Genomic DNA, 15,932 nt, shown 5'->3' on the forward strand with positions numbered 1-15,932 from the left:
AAAACGTCACTCGGGTGGTGTTTCTAGAGACGGTATTATTATTGATATTTAGACAGAATGTGAAAAAGCTCACACAGCTAAGTGGCAGTGGTTTGAAAATGAAGAAGAAGAACACACTGGGCAAACAAGGCCTACAAGGTTAACGTATACACTACTACAGCAGTGGATACGGAATATATTATTGCTGCCTGAAAAACGTCACTCGGGTGGTGTTTCTAGAGACGGTATTATTATTGATATTTAGACAGAATGTGAACAAGCTCACACAGCTAGATGGTTGTTGTTTGAAAATGAAGAACACACTGAGCAAATAATGCCTACAAGGTTAACGTATACACTACTACAGCAGTGGATACGGAATATATTATTGCTGCCTGAAAAACGTCACTCGGGTGGAGTTTCTAGAGACGGTATTATTATTGATATTTAGACAGAATGTGAACAAGCTCACACAGCTAGATGGTTGTTGTTTGAAAATGAAGAACACACTGAGCAAATAATGCCTACAAGGTTAACGTATACACTACTACAGCAGTGGATACGGAATATATTATTGCTGCCTGAAAAACGTCACTCGGGTGGAGTTTCTAGAGACGGTATTATTATTGATATTTAGACAGAATGTGAACAAGCTCACACAGCTAGATGGTTGTTGTTTGAAAATGAAGAACACACTGAGCAAATAATGCCTACAAGGTTAACGTATACACTACTACAGCAGTGGATACGGAATATATTATTGCTGCCTGAAAAACGTCACTCGGGTGGTGTTTCTAGAGACGGTATTATTATTGATATTTAGACAGAATGTGAACAAACTCACACAGCTAGATGGTTGTTGTTTGAAAATGAAGAACACACTGAGCAAATAATGCCTGCAAGTGCACTACTATTGGTGCACTACTATGAAGAACAGCAACAGCACTGTACACGTTAAAGAACAGTAAGATAAGTAAAAGAAAAAAAAATATATGTATATTAAAAAAAATATTTTTCTCGGGTTGGTGCTGCTGAACTACTAGGAGCAGCACAGTAGCACACCAGTCCCACTCCCCAACACTGCTAGACTAATAGCACTGGGCTTATAGTAGCAACTAGCAAAGTAAAAAAACAAAAAAGAAAATAAAAGCAGTCCTTACAAGGACTATTGGGTTATTACAGCAGTCAGCAGATGAGATCAGAAGAGATCAGTGCCCACAGCAGGCAGCTACATACAGAGCACTGCAGTAGAAGGTAGATTACTAGCCAGCAAAGCTACCCTAAAATGTCCCTCAAATCCCTGCAGACTTCTATCCCTCCAATACAGAGCAGTATCAAGTAGATTACTAGCCAGCAAACTTACTATCAACTGTCCCTCAAAGAAATCAGTGAAATCAGTAACAGCTCTCTCCCTACACTAGCTCTTGCAAGCACACACAGGCAGAATGAAAAAACGCTGCAGGGCTTCAGTTTATATATGGAAGGGGAGTGGTCCAGGGGGTGTGGGGGTGGTCCAGGAGGGAGAGCTTCCTGATTGGCTGCCATGTATCTGCTGGTCTGGGGTGAGAGGTCAAAAAAAAGCGCCAGGTAAGGCGAACCCAAAATGGCGAACGTCGCGCGACGTTCGCGAACATTCGGCGAGCGCGAACAGCCGATGTTCGCGCGAACAAGTTCGCCGGCGAACAGTCCGCGACATCCCTAGTGGTAGATACGCCACTAGAACATATATTGAAATCAGAATAAAAAGTAGATGTTTTAAAGGGTTTTGTATTTTTTTCTTTCTTCTGACCATGATGGATACGAAATTCTGGTGATGTACAATTATTAATATTCTGCCTTGTAATCTTATGTGTCAAACTGTAACATTTCAATACAAACTATTTAAAAAAGAAATCAGCAGGGAGATACTTTATATATGAAAAATGCTAAACATTCAAAACATAAAATGTACTACAGTAACTGCATGCCCTTATTATCTTTCTAACAGCATATCACTATGGGATCAAGGTGGAAATTTGGAAGTAAATAATCTGAGTGCAAATATGTAATGCTGTTCAACAAAACACAGATGGGGATGAAGGGGGGAAGTAAATATTTGCAAAAAACTGTAGAAAAGACATTAATCTCTCTGAATTAACACAATACATTTATCTCAGCACATTTTATTGACAAGTGTAATAAAGTAGTGATATCAATGATATCATTATTATTATAAATCACATTATGATAATTACTGGCATAGGAGGATTATGTATAATTATGTTTTGCTGCTTAAATAATAATCTTTTTCTAGTTAAAACAAGAGTCAATGCATTTTAGCAGTATTATGCAAATATATTTATTTTGTATTCATTCATTAATACCATGCTCCTTTTTAATCTTTTGACATTTAATAGTTTATTACCTCCCTTTTAAACGCTCACTCACAAGTGTCCAGGGCACTTATGGGAAGGCCATCTCAAATTTTAAGCAAATAATTAGAAATTAGAAAAGTATTTTTTTCCCTGTAATAATAAAATAGTATGTTGCACTTGATTTCAATTAAGATAAAAATGTATTCAAATTGATCCATATTGGGGTTGTTTAATATTTTTAGCAGACTTGAAGTATGGAGATCCAAATTATTTAAAGATCCCCACCCTTGTCCTGAGCATTTTGAATAATAGGTCCCATGCCGTCATGGGTGTAACAACAGAGGAAGCAGACCCTGCGGCTCCAGGGGGGCTCAGGAGGTATAGGGGGCCCCAGGAGGCCCAAATAATGCTCAATTTCAACATTTATTAGTAAAACAGGACAACCTCTGGATATGTTGGGGGCCCTAAATTTAATTTGCTTGGTGGATCTTAACAATGTTGCTTTTGATAATTATACCTTTATACTTTTTTTGTACTACAGTATATATCTGCCATGTTTGTCAAACTGTCTCAGCCAGAATTTATTACTTGCTCTGTTTTTATTTCCATGTTCTTCATTTGTACTAGCCAAGGGTATAGGCTAATTTCTCCGTTTTGCCATATTCCTTCATAGTTAATGTTTCATACCACATATCTAATACCTCATCAGAGCTTTTCAATAAAAACACATGCACTGATTCTTATTTGGTTGTTGAGTCATTTAGCTTTTTGTTCAGCAGCTCTCCAGTTTGCAAGATCAGCCATCTGGTTGCTAGGGTCCAATTTACCCTAGCAACCATGCACTGATTTAAATAAGAGACTGGAATATGAACAGGAGAGGGCCTGAATAGGAGGACAAGTGATAACAAGTAACAATAACAATAAATGCATAGCCTTACAGAGCATTTGTTTTAAATGGGATCAGTGACTCTCATTTGAAAGCTGAAAAAAGTCAGAAGAAGAAGGCAGATAATCAAAACAACTATATAAAAAAAGCTCATAATGAATAATGCAAATAATTCAAAAGAATACAAAAAATGAAGACCAGTTGAACAAATACTTAGAATTGGCCGTTCTATAACATACTAAAATTTAAATTAAAGGTAAACCACCAGAATTCTGTCTTCTTACATCATGCCAAAAAAACTTTTTGGTTGAGGATCCCTTTAAAGGAATTGTTCAGAATAAAAATAAAAATTTGTTAAATAGATAGGCTGTGGAACAAAAAATGTTTTTAATATAGTTAGAAAACTAAAAAAAAAAAAAAAGTAAAGTATAAAGGCTGGAGTGACTGGATGTCTAACATAATAGCCAGAGCACTACTTCCTGCTTTTCAGCTCACTTGGTTTCCATTGATTGGTTAACAGGCAGTAACCAATCAGTGACCTAAGGGGGGAGGCACATGGATCATAACTGTTTGCTTTTGAATCTGAGCTGAATGCTGAGGATCAATTACAAACTCACTGAACAATTACTGTAGGTACCATGTGGCCCCCCTTCAAGTCACTGACTAACTCAGAGTTAGAGAGCTGAAAAGCAGGAAGTAGTGTTCTGTTCTGTTATGTTAGACGTCCAGTCACTCCAGCCTTTGTAGATTACATGTTTGGCTAACTAACTACGTACAGTGGTGTGAAAAACTATTTGCCCCCTTCCTGATTTCTTATTCTTTTGCATGTTTGTCACACTTAAATGTTTCTGCTCATCAAAAACCGTTAACTATTAGTCAAAGATAACATAATTGAACACAAAATGCAGTTTTTAAATGAAGGTTTACGTTATTAAGGGAGAAAAAAAACTCCAAATCTACATGGGCCTGTGTGAAAAAGTGATTGCCCCCCTTGTTAAAAAATAACTTAACTGTGGTTTATCACACCTGAGTTCAATTTCAAAGGTTATAAAGCCATTTGGGACTCCAGCGAACCACAGTGAGAGCCATTATCCACAAATGGCAAAAACATGGAACAGTGGTGAACCTTCCCAGGAGTGGCCGGCCGACCAAAATTACCCCAAGAGCGCAGAGACAACTCATCCGAGAGGCCACAAAAGACCCCAGGACAACATCTAAAGAACTGCAGGCCTCACTTGCCTCAATTAAGGTCAGTGTTCACGACTCCACCATAAGAAAGAGACTGGGCAAAAACAGCTTGAATGGCAGATTTCCAAGGCGCAAACCACTTTTAAGCAAAAAGAACATTAAGGCTCGTCTCAATTTTGCTAAAAAACATCTCAATGATTGCCAAGACTTTTGGGAAAATACCTTGTGGACCGACAAGACAAAAGTTGAACTTTTTGGAAGGTGCGCGTCCCGTTACATCTGGCGTAAAAGTAACACAGCATTTCAGAAAAAGAACATCATACCAACAGTAAAATATGGTGGTGGTAGTGTGATGGTCTGGGGTTGTTTTGCTGCTTCAGGACCTGGAAGACTTGCTGTGATAGATGGAACCATGAATTCTACTGTCTACCAAAAAATCCTGAAGGAGAATGTCCGGCCATCTGTTCGTCAACTCAAGCTGAAGCGATCTTGGGTGCTGCAGCAGGACAATGACCCAAAACACACCAGCAAATCCACCTCTGAATGGCTGAAGAAAAACAAAATGAAGACTTTGGAGTGGCCTAGTCAAAGTCCTGACCTGAATCCTATTGAGATGTTGTGGCATGACCTTAAAAAGGCGGTTCATGCTAGAGACCCTCAAATAAAGCTGAATTACAACAATTCTGCAAAGATGAGTGGGCCAAAATTCCTCCAGAGCGCTGTAAAAGACTCGTTGCAAGTTATCGCAAACGCTTGATTGCAGTTATTGCTGCTAAGGGTGGCCCAACCAGTTATAAGGTTCAGGGGCAATTACTTTTTCACACAGGTTTGGATTTCTTTTCTCCCTAAATAATAAAAACCCTCATTTAAAAACTGCATTTTGTGTTTACTTGTGTTATCTTTGACTAATAGTTAAATGTGTTTGATGATCAGAAACATTTTGTGTGACAAACATGCAAAAGAATAAGAAATTAGGAAGGGGGCAAATAGTTTTTCACACCACTGTATATTAGAAACATTTTTTATTTTGCACATACTATCTAGTTACCCAGGTTTTATTTTTACTCTGAACTGTTCCTTTAAGCTCACAATAGCATGGTCAATAAAAACTAGCAACATAAAGCAACACAATGTACTGTACAACAAATTTAATGTAAAGCTCAGCCTTAGAGAGATGTGACCCCATATATTATATATAACTCTTATATATCTTTATTTTCATTAAATCCATCAGAGATTAAAGTGTTACAATTATTGGAGATAATATTGTATAAAAGCTAAATTATACTATACACATCAGCATCATACTAGACCTAATATCGCTTCATTATTATTTATCAAACTTATCAAGCTTAATAAAATACAAGATTTTTAACCCTACATGTGGGTGAGGGAGCCCTCCTAATAATGTATCAATACCAGTATAGCATAGATATATGTGAGACACTTAGAAGCTCATAGCTATATGCAGTACACAATGATGCAATAACAGCTTTCCCCTAAAAAACTCTTTATATGTAATTGTTACACACAAATGTTCAACCTCCCCTGGGTGAAATGATATGATACACCAATTGATTAGACACAGTTTGTAAATTGTGTAGTCATTGTTCAATTGCTACATACATATTAAATATGTCTGCATACTTCGGGCACTTCAGAATACTGGGACTGAAGGGTGTAGATAAAATCTGGGTGACTAGGGCATTTTAGTATCAATAACACCAAAATTGCAAGGGCTTAGCATTTCAGCTGAGAAGCTGGTAATAGCAGAATTTTTTTTTTTAAATATATTTAACTATACAAGTTATACTTAGGTTTCTGGTCCTTTTGAAACTTAAAGTCACTCCATTTGTGGTTTGCACTCTTTAATCATGCCCGCACTCAAACTGGTTGAGCTGCTGCACTCATCCTAGTCACTAGATTGCATCACGTTGCCTTGCACTCAAATTTTCCTGGGGTAAGAACAATCTTTATAATGCGGCATCACACTCTTGCCTCAATCCATCATGTTTATTGATAGCATATTCTCTTAATATTTATGTCCTTCTCCTTTATGTGATTCTGCAGCTTCTAGTCCTACTAACTTACTAACCATTGGGCATGGACACCAGTAAAATGGTTTTGAACAAGTTACTTATTAGAATGACTAGTAACCTCCTTCTTAATGGTCTACAAGTATGGCCTATGTACCTAATACCATATATATATATCAGGCAAAATAAATTTGGTAAAGTACATGACACAGCTGGTCTTGCAGGGAAATTTGCTGTAAACCCTCAGCCATTCTCTTGCAATTTCTTTGAACTTATTTACACATGTGCTTATACTTTCATGTTTTACATTTCAATTTACAGCACTTGAGATTGTAAATATGTGGCACCCCAGTCAGCTCAGATCACAGTATTGGACAAAAAAAAATCACAAAGATTGGATTTGTACCAGTGTGTTTCTTAGTGATCTTTTTAGTGATCTGTTAAATTATATTGAGCATATTTGTATGTCCCAGGGTCTTGTTATATTCCATTTTCCTATACTTTATTTATATTTTGTGATACACCCTCAAAGCACAGATGCTTGTCACACACCCAGAAAAAACATATAATTTCGAATAGTGCCATTCCAGTATGCATCCCCAAATGCAATGTGTGCCTACATGTACTAGCATGAAGAGCAGGACAAAGTGGCAATAAGGGTATATACTGTAGATGTGAGAACTTGTGACTGTGAACAGCTTGCTCACAGCATGATCATCAAATTTGCAGAAGTACTATGTATGCGATACTGCCTATACCGGCAACATCACTACTTTTAAAATACATTAAGCAAGTGTTTGTTAGCCTAATATACTTAGGATCATACATTATTGAATATATTGGTGTATGTTTGGCCCATATTAGAATAGAAGTTTCCTCATCTGTGGTACCAGGCTTCTTAGAGAAGCCAAGGCATACTAAAGCATGGTCATACAGAAACAGCAATACAGAAGTGTTATTTATACATTTTAGACATCTATTTATTTTGAGCTTGGGGTGTTGGAGGGGTAATATGGGATGGGGTGTCTGAAAACCACTGATCTAAATCAATGTATTCATTTTGCTAATTTTTCATACTATTTTTGTTAAATTAACTATTTCATCAAAACATGTAATCCGTTTTAATTGTACTTCAGTTTCAGCCAATTTTCTAGCATGCAATAAATAAGCAGGACACTTGCTGACTTATTTTATCCCAACTAGCAGATAGCCGCAAATGGCTCAGGAGAAAGTTCTTTAAATACCTTAGCCAACAGAGATAATATGATGAGTGTTTTAAAAGCATTTATGGAACATTTAAAAGGGAACTATTGTGAAAATGAAAATGTAATATAAGCATCAGCATACTGAAATGAGAAGTTTTTTAAATACATGTATAATCAATTAAAAATTCTGTACTGTTGAAATAATCAAGTTCATCTTCACTATCCCTCTCTTTTTAGCATCTGTTTCTCTTCATTCTGTCTTCATGCAGCAGTTGGGTGTCAGATATTCATTTGTATATATAGATCCAATATATATATTAGATCCAATATATCTTATAGGAGGGCTCCTTTTGCCTAGAAGATGTATTAGAGCTCACTCTATTTAAATCACCAGACATCATGTCTCTCTACATGCAGGATTTGTGCAAAAGTCAGTTATTTTGTTAGATTTTGTTTTTGCTGGAATCAGTTGTTTGAGTGAGCTCTAATACATTTGCTAGAAAAGAAAGCCCCCCCCCCCATAAGATATATTTCATCTAACCGTCAATGAATATCCAACTGCTGCAAGAAGAAAGAATGAAGAGAAACAGATGCTGAGAGCGGGATAGTGAACATAAACTTGATTATTTCAGAAATTATGCAGAATATTTAATTGATTGTATTTATTTAATTTCTTATTTCAGTATGATGAAGCTTATATTAAATTTTCATTTTTGTGACAGTTCCCCTTTAAGTTAAAAGTAACGCTTTAAGAAAGACAGACATATTGTTTTATTTATTTTACAGGTGATAAACCACCAAAATGTGCAGAAATGGAAGATTTGTAAAAAAATGTTTTGGGGTTTTCTGATAAAAACACCTTCTACTATTTCTACACTTCCAGAAATAAAAGGTTATGAATATAGGTGCATCACTCCTGTTGCCAAGCACATATTCCAGTCAGATTCAGGGATATCTCAGTGCTTACCATTCCATAGCTACTCTTCTGTAGATAATAAACCAGATTGAGGGGCAGGTTTACATACGGTCGAATATCAAGGGTTAATTAACCCTCGATATTCGACTGTCGAATGTAAATCCTTCGACTTCGAATATATAATAGTATTTTGTACCACATCCAATCTGGCATGATTTGTTCATGTACTCATTTATACTCAAGTATAGCTAACATAATGAGAGCTGACACTCAAAATTGCTTTTAGGATATTGAAATTCATTTTTAAAAATGGACTAAATTTACCAGATTGTTAAAGTAAGGTTTTCCCTGGCTTGATTGAACTACTCAGTAGATACACTGGGACCCAGTCACTTTAAGGTGCCACAGTATGACAATATTGAGACGGAATTCCCCAAAAAATATTCTTAGGCTAGAATCCTTAATTGACTTGCTCTGATGCTGCTTTTTAATACAGGTAGTGCCTAGTAAGTTGTATATGCAGTGCAGTTAGCTGACACTGATCCCTTTATGATGTGACTCTGATCTTAATACTGATACACAGAACAATTTACTGGAGCTGAAAAGAGAAGAAGAATGCTATTTTGAGTTCACAGAGCATGCACACAGTTAAATCATTATTATTTTACAACTTGTATTACACAGAAAGCTGAGTAATATCTGTCTTTTGGACTCTAGAGACAAAAACTCACACCTGGCCTAACAACCATTACAGAGCTACATCATACTCAGTTTTATCAGATTCACACATAGTTTCTCAAATATGGAATGGAATGTTTTCTATTTTATATCTCTGTACCTTCACCATTGTTGTTACAGTCATTGTCTAGTTGTGTTAGAGTTACTGGGTGGTTACTGGATGGAGAAACAATTACTGTACAGGTATAGGATCCCTTATCCGGAAACCCGATATCCAGAAAGCTCTGAATTACGGAATGGCTGCCTCTTATAGACTCCATTTTATCCAAATTATCCAAATTTTTAAAAATGATTTCATTTTTCTCTGTAATAATAAAACTGCACCTTTTACTTGATCCCAACTAAGATATAATTAATCCTTATTGGAAGCAAAACCAGCCTATTGGGTTTATTTCATGTTTAAATGAATTTCTAGTAGACATAAGGCATGAAGACCCAAATTACAGAAAGATCCGTTATCCGGAAAACCCTAGGTCCCGAGCATTCTGGATAACAGGTCCCATACCTGTACCTAGATTCACTTTCACATTTTTCTTCTTGTTTTAAACAATTCACCTAAATATTGAATAACTCATCTGGCTGATTATTCTCACCCAAATTAAAAGAGCCCCATGATTTCTGTGCATTGCAAATCATTCATTGTATCATTTAAAAAGATAATTATTATAATTATTATAATTATTTTTTAACCAATAAATGTATTTTTTTAGGTGTGTCGGCAGCCATTGCAGGTCATTTTGCCTGATCCTGTGCTTTCAGAAAGAACCAGCACTTCACAATGGAACAGACAAGCTATTGTTTCTCATACTCAATGTAATTGGAGGGGTCATGGTCGTGCTTGCGTGTTTTACTAAAGGAACAGTAACATCAAAAAATGAAAGTGTTTTAAAGTAATAAAAAATTAATGCAGTGTTGTCCTGCACTGGTAAAACTGCTGTTTTTGCTTCAGAAACACTACTATTGTTTATATAAATAAGATGCTTTGTAGCAATGGGGGCAGCTATGCAAAGGAGAAAAGGCTCAGGTTACACAGCAGATAAGCTCTGTAGAACATAATGGTGTTATCTGTTATCCACTATTTAAACTGTGCCATATTGTCTTTTTTCAATTTCTGCCATTGCTACACAGCAGCTTGTTTATATGAACTATAGTAGTGTTTCTGAAGCAAACACATCAGTTTTACCAGCGCTGGGCAACAGTACAGGATATTTTAATTTCTTTAAAACACTTTGATTTTTGGTGTTACTGTATCTTTAAGTGCTATTCTCATGGGATCATTTTTAACAATGCAGGTGTCAGGGAGCTGTTATCTAATTATCGTGACAATTAAATTGTGTATATGCTGCTGGGGGAAAAGGTAGGATATCAATCCAACTTGCCGAGCACAGTCACATGTCTTAGGGCACCTGAAAAATTAAGAACATAGACCACCATCAAATTTCAAAATTAAATATAAAAAAATCTGTTAGCTCTTCCAAAAAATGAATTTCAACCTAGGATTTTTCTGGAGGAATTCTATTACCTGATACATTTTGTAAAAAACATGTTTTACTATGATAGAGTCTCAATAAATCCTTTTTAAGTATGCAAATGATTTTTGTGTGCCACATTCCTCTCTACCAGCACCTTTATAATCCTCTGAAGGTTCTTTTTCTAAACCATTTCACTGTTTCACCCACAGGTGGACAGGTCAGAGGTAATAAAGAGCAACTTGAACCCTGTCTTTTCTAAGGTCTTCACAGTGGATTATTATTTTGAAGAAGTGCAGAAACTGCGATTTGAAGTATATGATATTCATGGCCACTGCAGTATTGGATCAAGAGATGATGACTTCCTGGGGGGAGTTGAAATTACATTGGGGCAGGTATGAATCTGTTAGGCCTAATAGATAATAAAGACTGCAGGGTCTTTCAAATCATTTCGGATGTTTATATATTTATTCAGTAAAGGTTTATACTATGCAGCATCATAGAACCAAGATTATAGTGAGCAGACTGAAGAGGGTGTATATTTAATGCCAGAAACACCAACAAAATTTTAAACCATTTTTGAACATTTTAATACAAAAAGTACACATCTATTTCAAACAATCTTTTATTTAGTAAAACATGTAGCTTATAACAGGTTAGTATTTAAGGGTATGAATATAAAGAGCTGATATAAATGCCTCCGGTCCCCCGTCTATAATACCTTTAACATGGCCACCAGTCTTGCTTGTATCTTCTCTTAAATGCAATTTAGCTATATCAGTTTTATATTCCTATAATGAGTGCACTAGAATGTTAAATATATTGTTATACAGAGGTACAAAACCTGGATATTACATAATTTTTTTCTAGTTTCCTGAATAACGTAAAATGGGGGTTCTACTATATATATACCTCCAAGACTGTATATATAGCTAACTTTAGTGCTCCTATCAATTTCAGCAATTAAAGCTATTCACAAATGGGCCTGGCTGTTGTTATTATTGTTGTTGCATAGGCTGGTTCACATCCTTCTGTTTTTCCTCTTAGATTGTTGCACAAAAGAAGATTACCAAAGGGTTGTTTTTAAAATATGGAAAGTATGCAGGAAAATCAACTATAACGGTAAGCATTTCAGGGGTCATAGTTTTTGGTTAACTAAATTGCCTGAAAAAGAACTTATACTGGAGTAAGTCAAACAAAAACATATCATAAAATGTGATAAAGGGCAGTTATTTCTTATAATGGTAATATATTAATAATTCTTAATTTTAATGGATTAAAAATAAACGATTGCCTAGGAAAAGGTCTAACGTGCATATAGATTTCAAGTGGTTATTGATTTGAAAGAAAACAGTTATGCTTGAGTTCCTGATACTAAATGAAAGCTTCTCACAGGTGATGTCCGAAGAGATCTCAGGAAACAATGGATATGTGGAGCTTTCGTTCTGTGCAAAGAAACTGGATGACAAGGTGACGCATGCAGAAGAGATACTTATCTGAAAGTAGGCCAACAGATGACAAGACAATAACATCTCAACTAAATTCTTTAAAAACTTCTTCCAAACTAATATCTTGCAAAGACTTTTGGAGAATATTGTTATGAGTGTCTTCTCTCTTCTGCCTTTCATAACCAAGAATGGATTTCTTTCAGGGTGCTGAGATATAATGCACCTCTAGTAGCACAGTAAGCAGACACTACAGGGCTAATTTACTAAGCAGCGAAAATTCACCATCGACGGCTTTGCAGGCAGCGTGACACCTGCCAGGCGAAAATTCGCTCAGACAACGCTAATTCACGAACATGCGAAGTTGCGTCCAGGGCGCCATTAATTCGGCAAGCAGAGTGAAGTTGCGCTAGTGTTGGCTAATTTGCATGCGGCAGGAAGTTAAAGTTGAATGGACTTATATGTTGCAGCAAATACTTTACATTACACAAGCCCAGGGAAGCTTAATAAAAGAAAATAGAGTTGATATATTGCCCTACACATGTGCCCAGTGTATAGTTTGTGCTATATGTTAGGAAATGTAGGGGGAAGCCGGGTACCTCAAAAGAATTTACGCTCTTTTGCAGCCTATCACCCTGATAAAGGGAAAAGATGCCAGCGTTTTTTGGGACTTTTTTTTTTTTAACTAAATTTTGAGGAACTCCTATCTACTCTATTGCACTTCGCCTGGTCTGAGATGGTGAAGGCAAGTCTGGCGCAAGAGGTAACGTTCAGTAAAATCCTCATCTTAGTTAATTTGCACGGTTAAATCCTTTCACCAGAGAGCAACTTCACCTGGCATTTGAGTGCGAATAAGCGCCAGCATCAGTCTCTTTCACTAGCGAAGTTATGCCTGCGCCTGTTAGTAAATCGGCCAGCATTAGTCACTGCGCCCTTTAGTAAATTTGCCCCATAGTGCATTCTGCTACTGAATTGATACTACAGTATGTGCATATGCTCCGGAGACTAAATGCAAATCTCCACCAAGGAGCACATTCATGTAACACTAATAAATAAGGTATTCTTGCAATAATTCTGAAATATAAAAAATATTTAATGACATTGCTCAATTACTTAACCAACTTCCAAAGCATTTGATTTTTTTCTCTTTAAAAGGATCTCTTTAGCAAATCAGATCCATTCCTGGAAATCTATAGGATTAATGATGATCAAAGTGAGCAGCTTGTGTACAGGACAGAGGTGAGTATCAACAATATCCCTAAAATGAAGGTACATACAGTATCTCAATGAATGAGCTTCAAAAAAAAATCCAGAGTTTATGATGGCAGGGGGAATTTGTGTTTAAATGGGAACTATTGTAAAAAATAAAATTCAATATAAGCTTCATCATACTGAAATAAGAAATTTACTAAATACAATTCTGTACCGTTTCTGAAATAATCAAGTTTATCTTCACTATTCCTTTCTCAGCATCTGTTTCTCTTCATTCCGTCTTCATGCAGCAGTTGGGTGTCAGATATTCATTGACAGTTAGATACAATATATCTTAATGGGGGGCTTCCTTTCCTAGCAGATGTATTAAAGCTCACTCAAATCCAGTACAAACAAAATCTAACAAAATAAATGCCTTTTGCACAAATTCTGCATGTAGAGAGACATGATGTCTGGTGATTTTTATAGTAACCTCTAATACATCTTCTAGGCAAAAGGAGCCCCCCTATAAGATACGTGTATATTGGATCTAACTGTCAATGAATATCTGACACACAATTGCTGCATGAAGAGAGAATGAAGAGAAACAGATGCTGAGAGAGGAATAGTGAAGATAAACTTGATTATTTTGGAAACCATGCAGAATATTTAACTGATTGTATTTAGAACTTTCTTATTTCAGTATGCTGGAGCTTATATAAAATTTTCATTTTTGTGATAGTTCCCCTTTAAAAACCTATACAGACCAATAGATGTGGGCTGACTTGTGGCACTGATATTAGAGGCAAGGAACCTGAAGGGAATGCCTTGTTACTGTGAGAGTTTTAACAAAAACTGAAATGTGTATAATACATACAGATATATATATATATATATATATATTGCTTCTATATTATTAGAAGCAAAACCAGTGCATTGTGTTTATATAAAGTTTACATGATTTTCTTAAGGTATGAAGATCCAAATTACAGAAAGATCTGTTATCTGGAAAACCATTCTGGATAACAGATCCCATACATGTACAAACAAGACAGCTTTGCATATGTTATTCAACTTGCTTTCTTTTTCACAGGTCATTAAAAACAATTTGAACCCTGTGTGGGAGTCATTTAAGGTGTCGCTAAGTTCTCTTTGCTGCTGTGAAGAAAAGAGGAAGCTCAGGGTGAGAAATGTTTATCTTTGGGTAATTCTAAGAAATCGCTGCATTTCTTCTTGTAGGCCTGAGTATTGTTACCCCACCCCTAGTCGTCAAGGTTTTTTTGTAACTTGTGTGGACATGGGGTGGCTAGATGGGTTGGCCTTGATGTAATTCAGTTGTTATTCTACTGGAGCATGTAGCTGAAGACCACAGCAAAAACATACACTTTAAAGGGATACTGTCATAGGAAAACATGTTTTTTTTCCAAAATGCATCAGTTAATAGTGTTGCTCTATCAGACTTCTGCACTGAAATCCCTTTTCAGTGCAGAAAAAGAGCAAACTGATTTTTTTATATTTAATTTTGAAATCTATGTGGATAGACATATTGTCAGTTTCTCAAAAGACCCGAGTCGTGTGACTTGTGCTCTGATAAACTTCAATCACTCTTTACTACTGTACTGCAAATTTGACCCCCCTCCCTTTCCCGCCAGCAGCCAAACAACAGAACAATGTGAAGGTAACCAGATAGTAGCTCCTTGACACAAGATAACAGCTTGGTAGATATAAGAACTGTACACAATAGTAAAAATCGGTCCCACTGCGACACCTTCAGAAAAACAACAGAAAGCAGTTCCATACTAAAGTGCTGGCTCTTTCTGAAAACATATGACCAGGCAAAATGACCTGAGATGGCTACATCCCGATATTGCACCTATAAAAATATACTTGTTTGATATGGTCGACTGAATTATTTGTAGTTTCTCTGCAACTACAATGATCCTAGTAATTTGCTTTCGTTGCTTTGTGCTGTACAATAACCCTACTAATGCTTCTAGTTCAGATATTATACTCCTTTTTCTGCCTTTCTGCTGCTGGACCAGCTATTTAGAAATACACTGAATAATAGAGCTCCCTTGAAAGTAACTATAAAGAGGTGAATTCTAGTGGCAATAGCTCTGCATGCATGGGTTTATTAAACTACTAATCTTGACAGCTGAAGTGTATAAGGGCATACTGGGTATTCTATTCTTAAAAAACCACTAGGACAAGTTTTCTGCTATAGCCAATTCTTTCTCTGCTTAACTTTTTTTTCTCTCTGTGCTCCCTCACTTCCTCCCTCCTTTTCATAATCTTTTCCTCATCCTCACCCCCTCCATCCCTTGCTCTTTTTTTTGCAGTGCCTGGTCTGGGATTATGACTCCCGTGGAAAACATGATTTTATTGGAGAGTTTTATGCAACCTTTGAAGAAATGCAAAAAGCAATTGGAGGAAATAAGGTATATGATGGGTAATGAATTTCGCAAAATGCATCTGCTTGTAGCTCTCCTAATCTGTTACAAAACTGTGCTTATGCACCGAAATGA

At 36.3% G+C, this 15,932-nt stretch overlaps 1 protein-coding gene across 2 annotated transcripts in view; it reads left to right on the forward strand.

The window, feature by feature from the left end:
• The window catches only part of LOC108704816 (copine-7), a 59,598-nt gene that overhangs the window by 20,836 nt on the left and 22,830 nt on the right, over window positions 1–15,932 (forward strand). For both annotated transcript variants that reach the window (XM_041590170.1, XM_041590169.1), the window contains exons 3-8: window positions 10,984–11,166; window positions 11,819–11,893; window positions 12,167–12,241; window positions 13,372–13,455; window positions 14,501–14,590; window positions 15,747–15,845. In XM_041590170.1, the coding sequence (XP_041446104.1) occupies window positions 10,984–11,166; window positions 11,819–11,893; window positions 12,167–12,241; window positions 13,372–13,455; window positions 14,501–14,590; window positions 15,747–15,845 (606 nt within the window). The remainder of the gene's footprint in view (window positions 1–10,983; window positions 11,167–11,818; window positions 11,894–12,166; window positions 12,242–13,371; window positions 13,456–14,500; window positions 14,591–15,746; window positions 15,846–15,932) is intronic.

Source organism: Xenopus laevis, chromosome 4L, assembly GCF_017654675.1.
Source record: "Xenopus laevis strain J_2021 chromosome 4L, Xenopus_laevis_v10.1, whole genome shotgun sequence".
In the NCBI taxonomy this organism is placed as follows: domain Eukaryota; kingdom Metazoa; phylum Chordata; class Amphibia; order Anura; family Pipidae; genus Xenopus; species Xenopus laevis.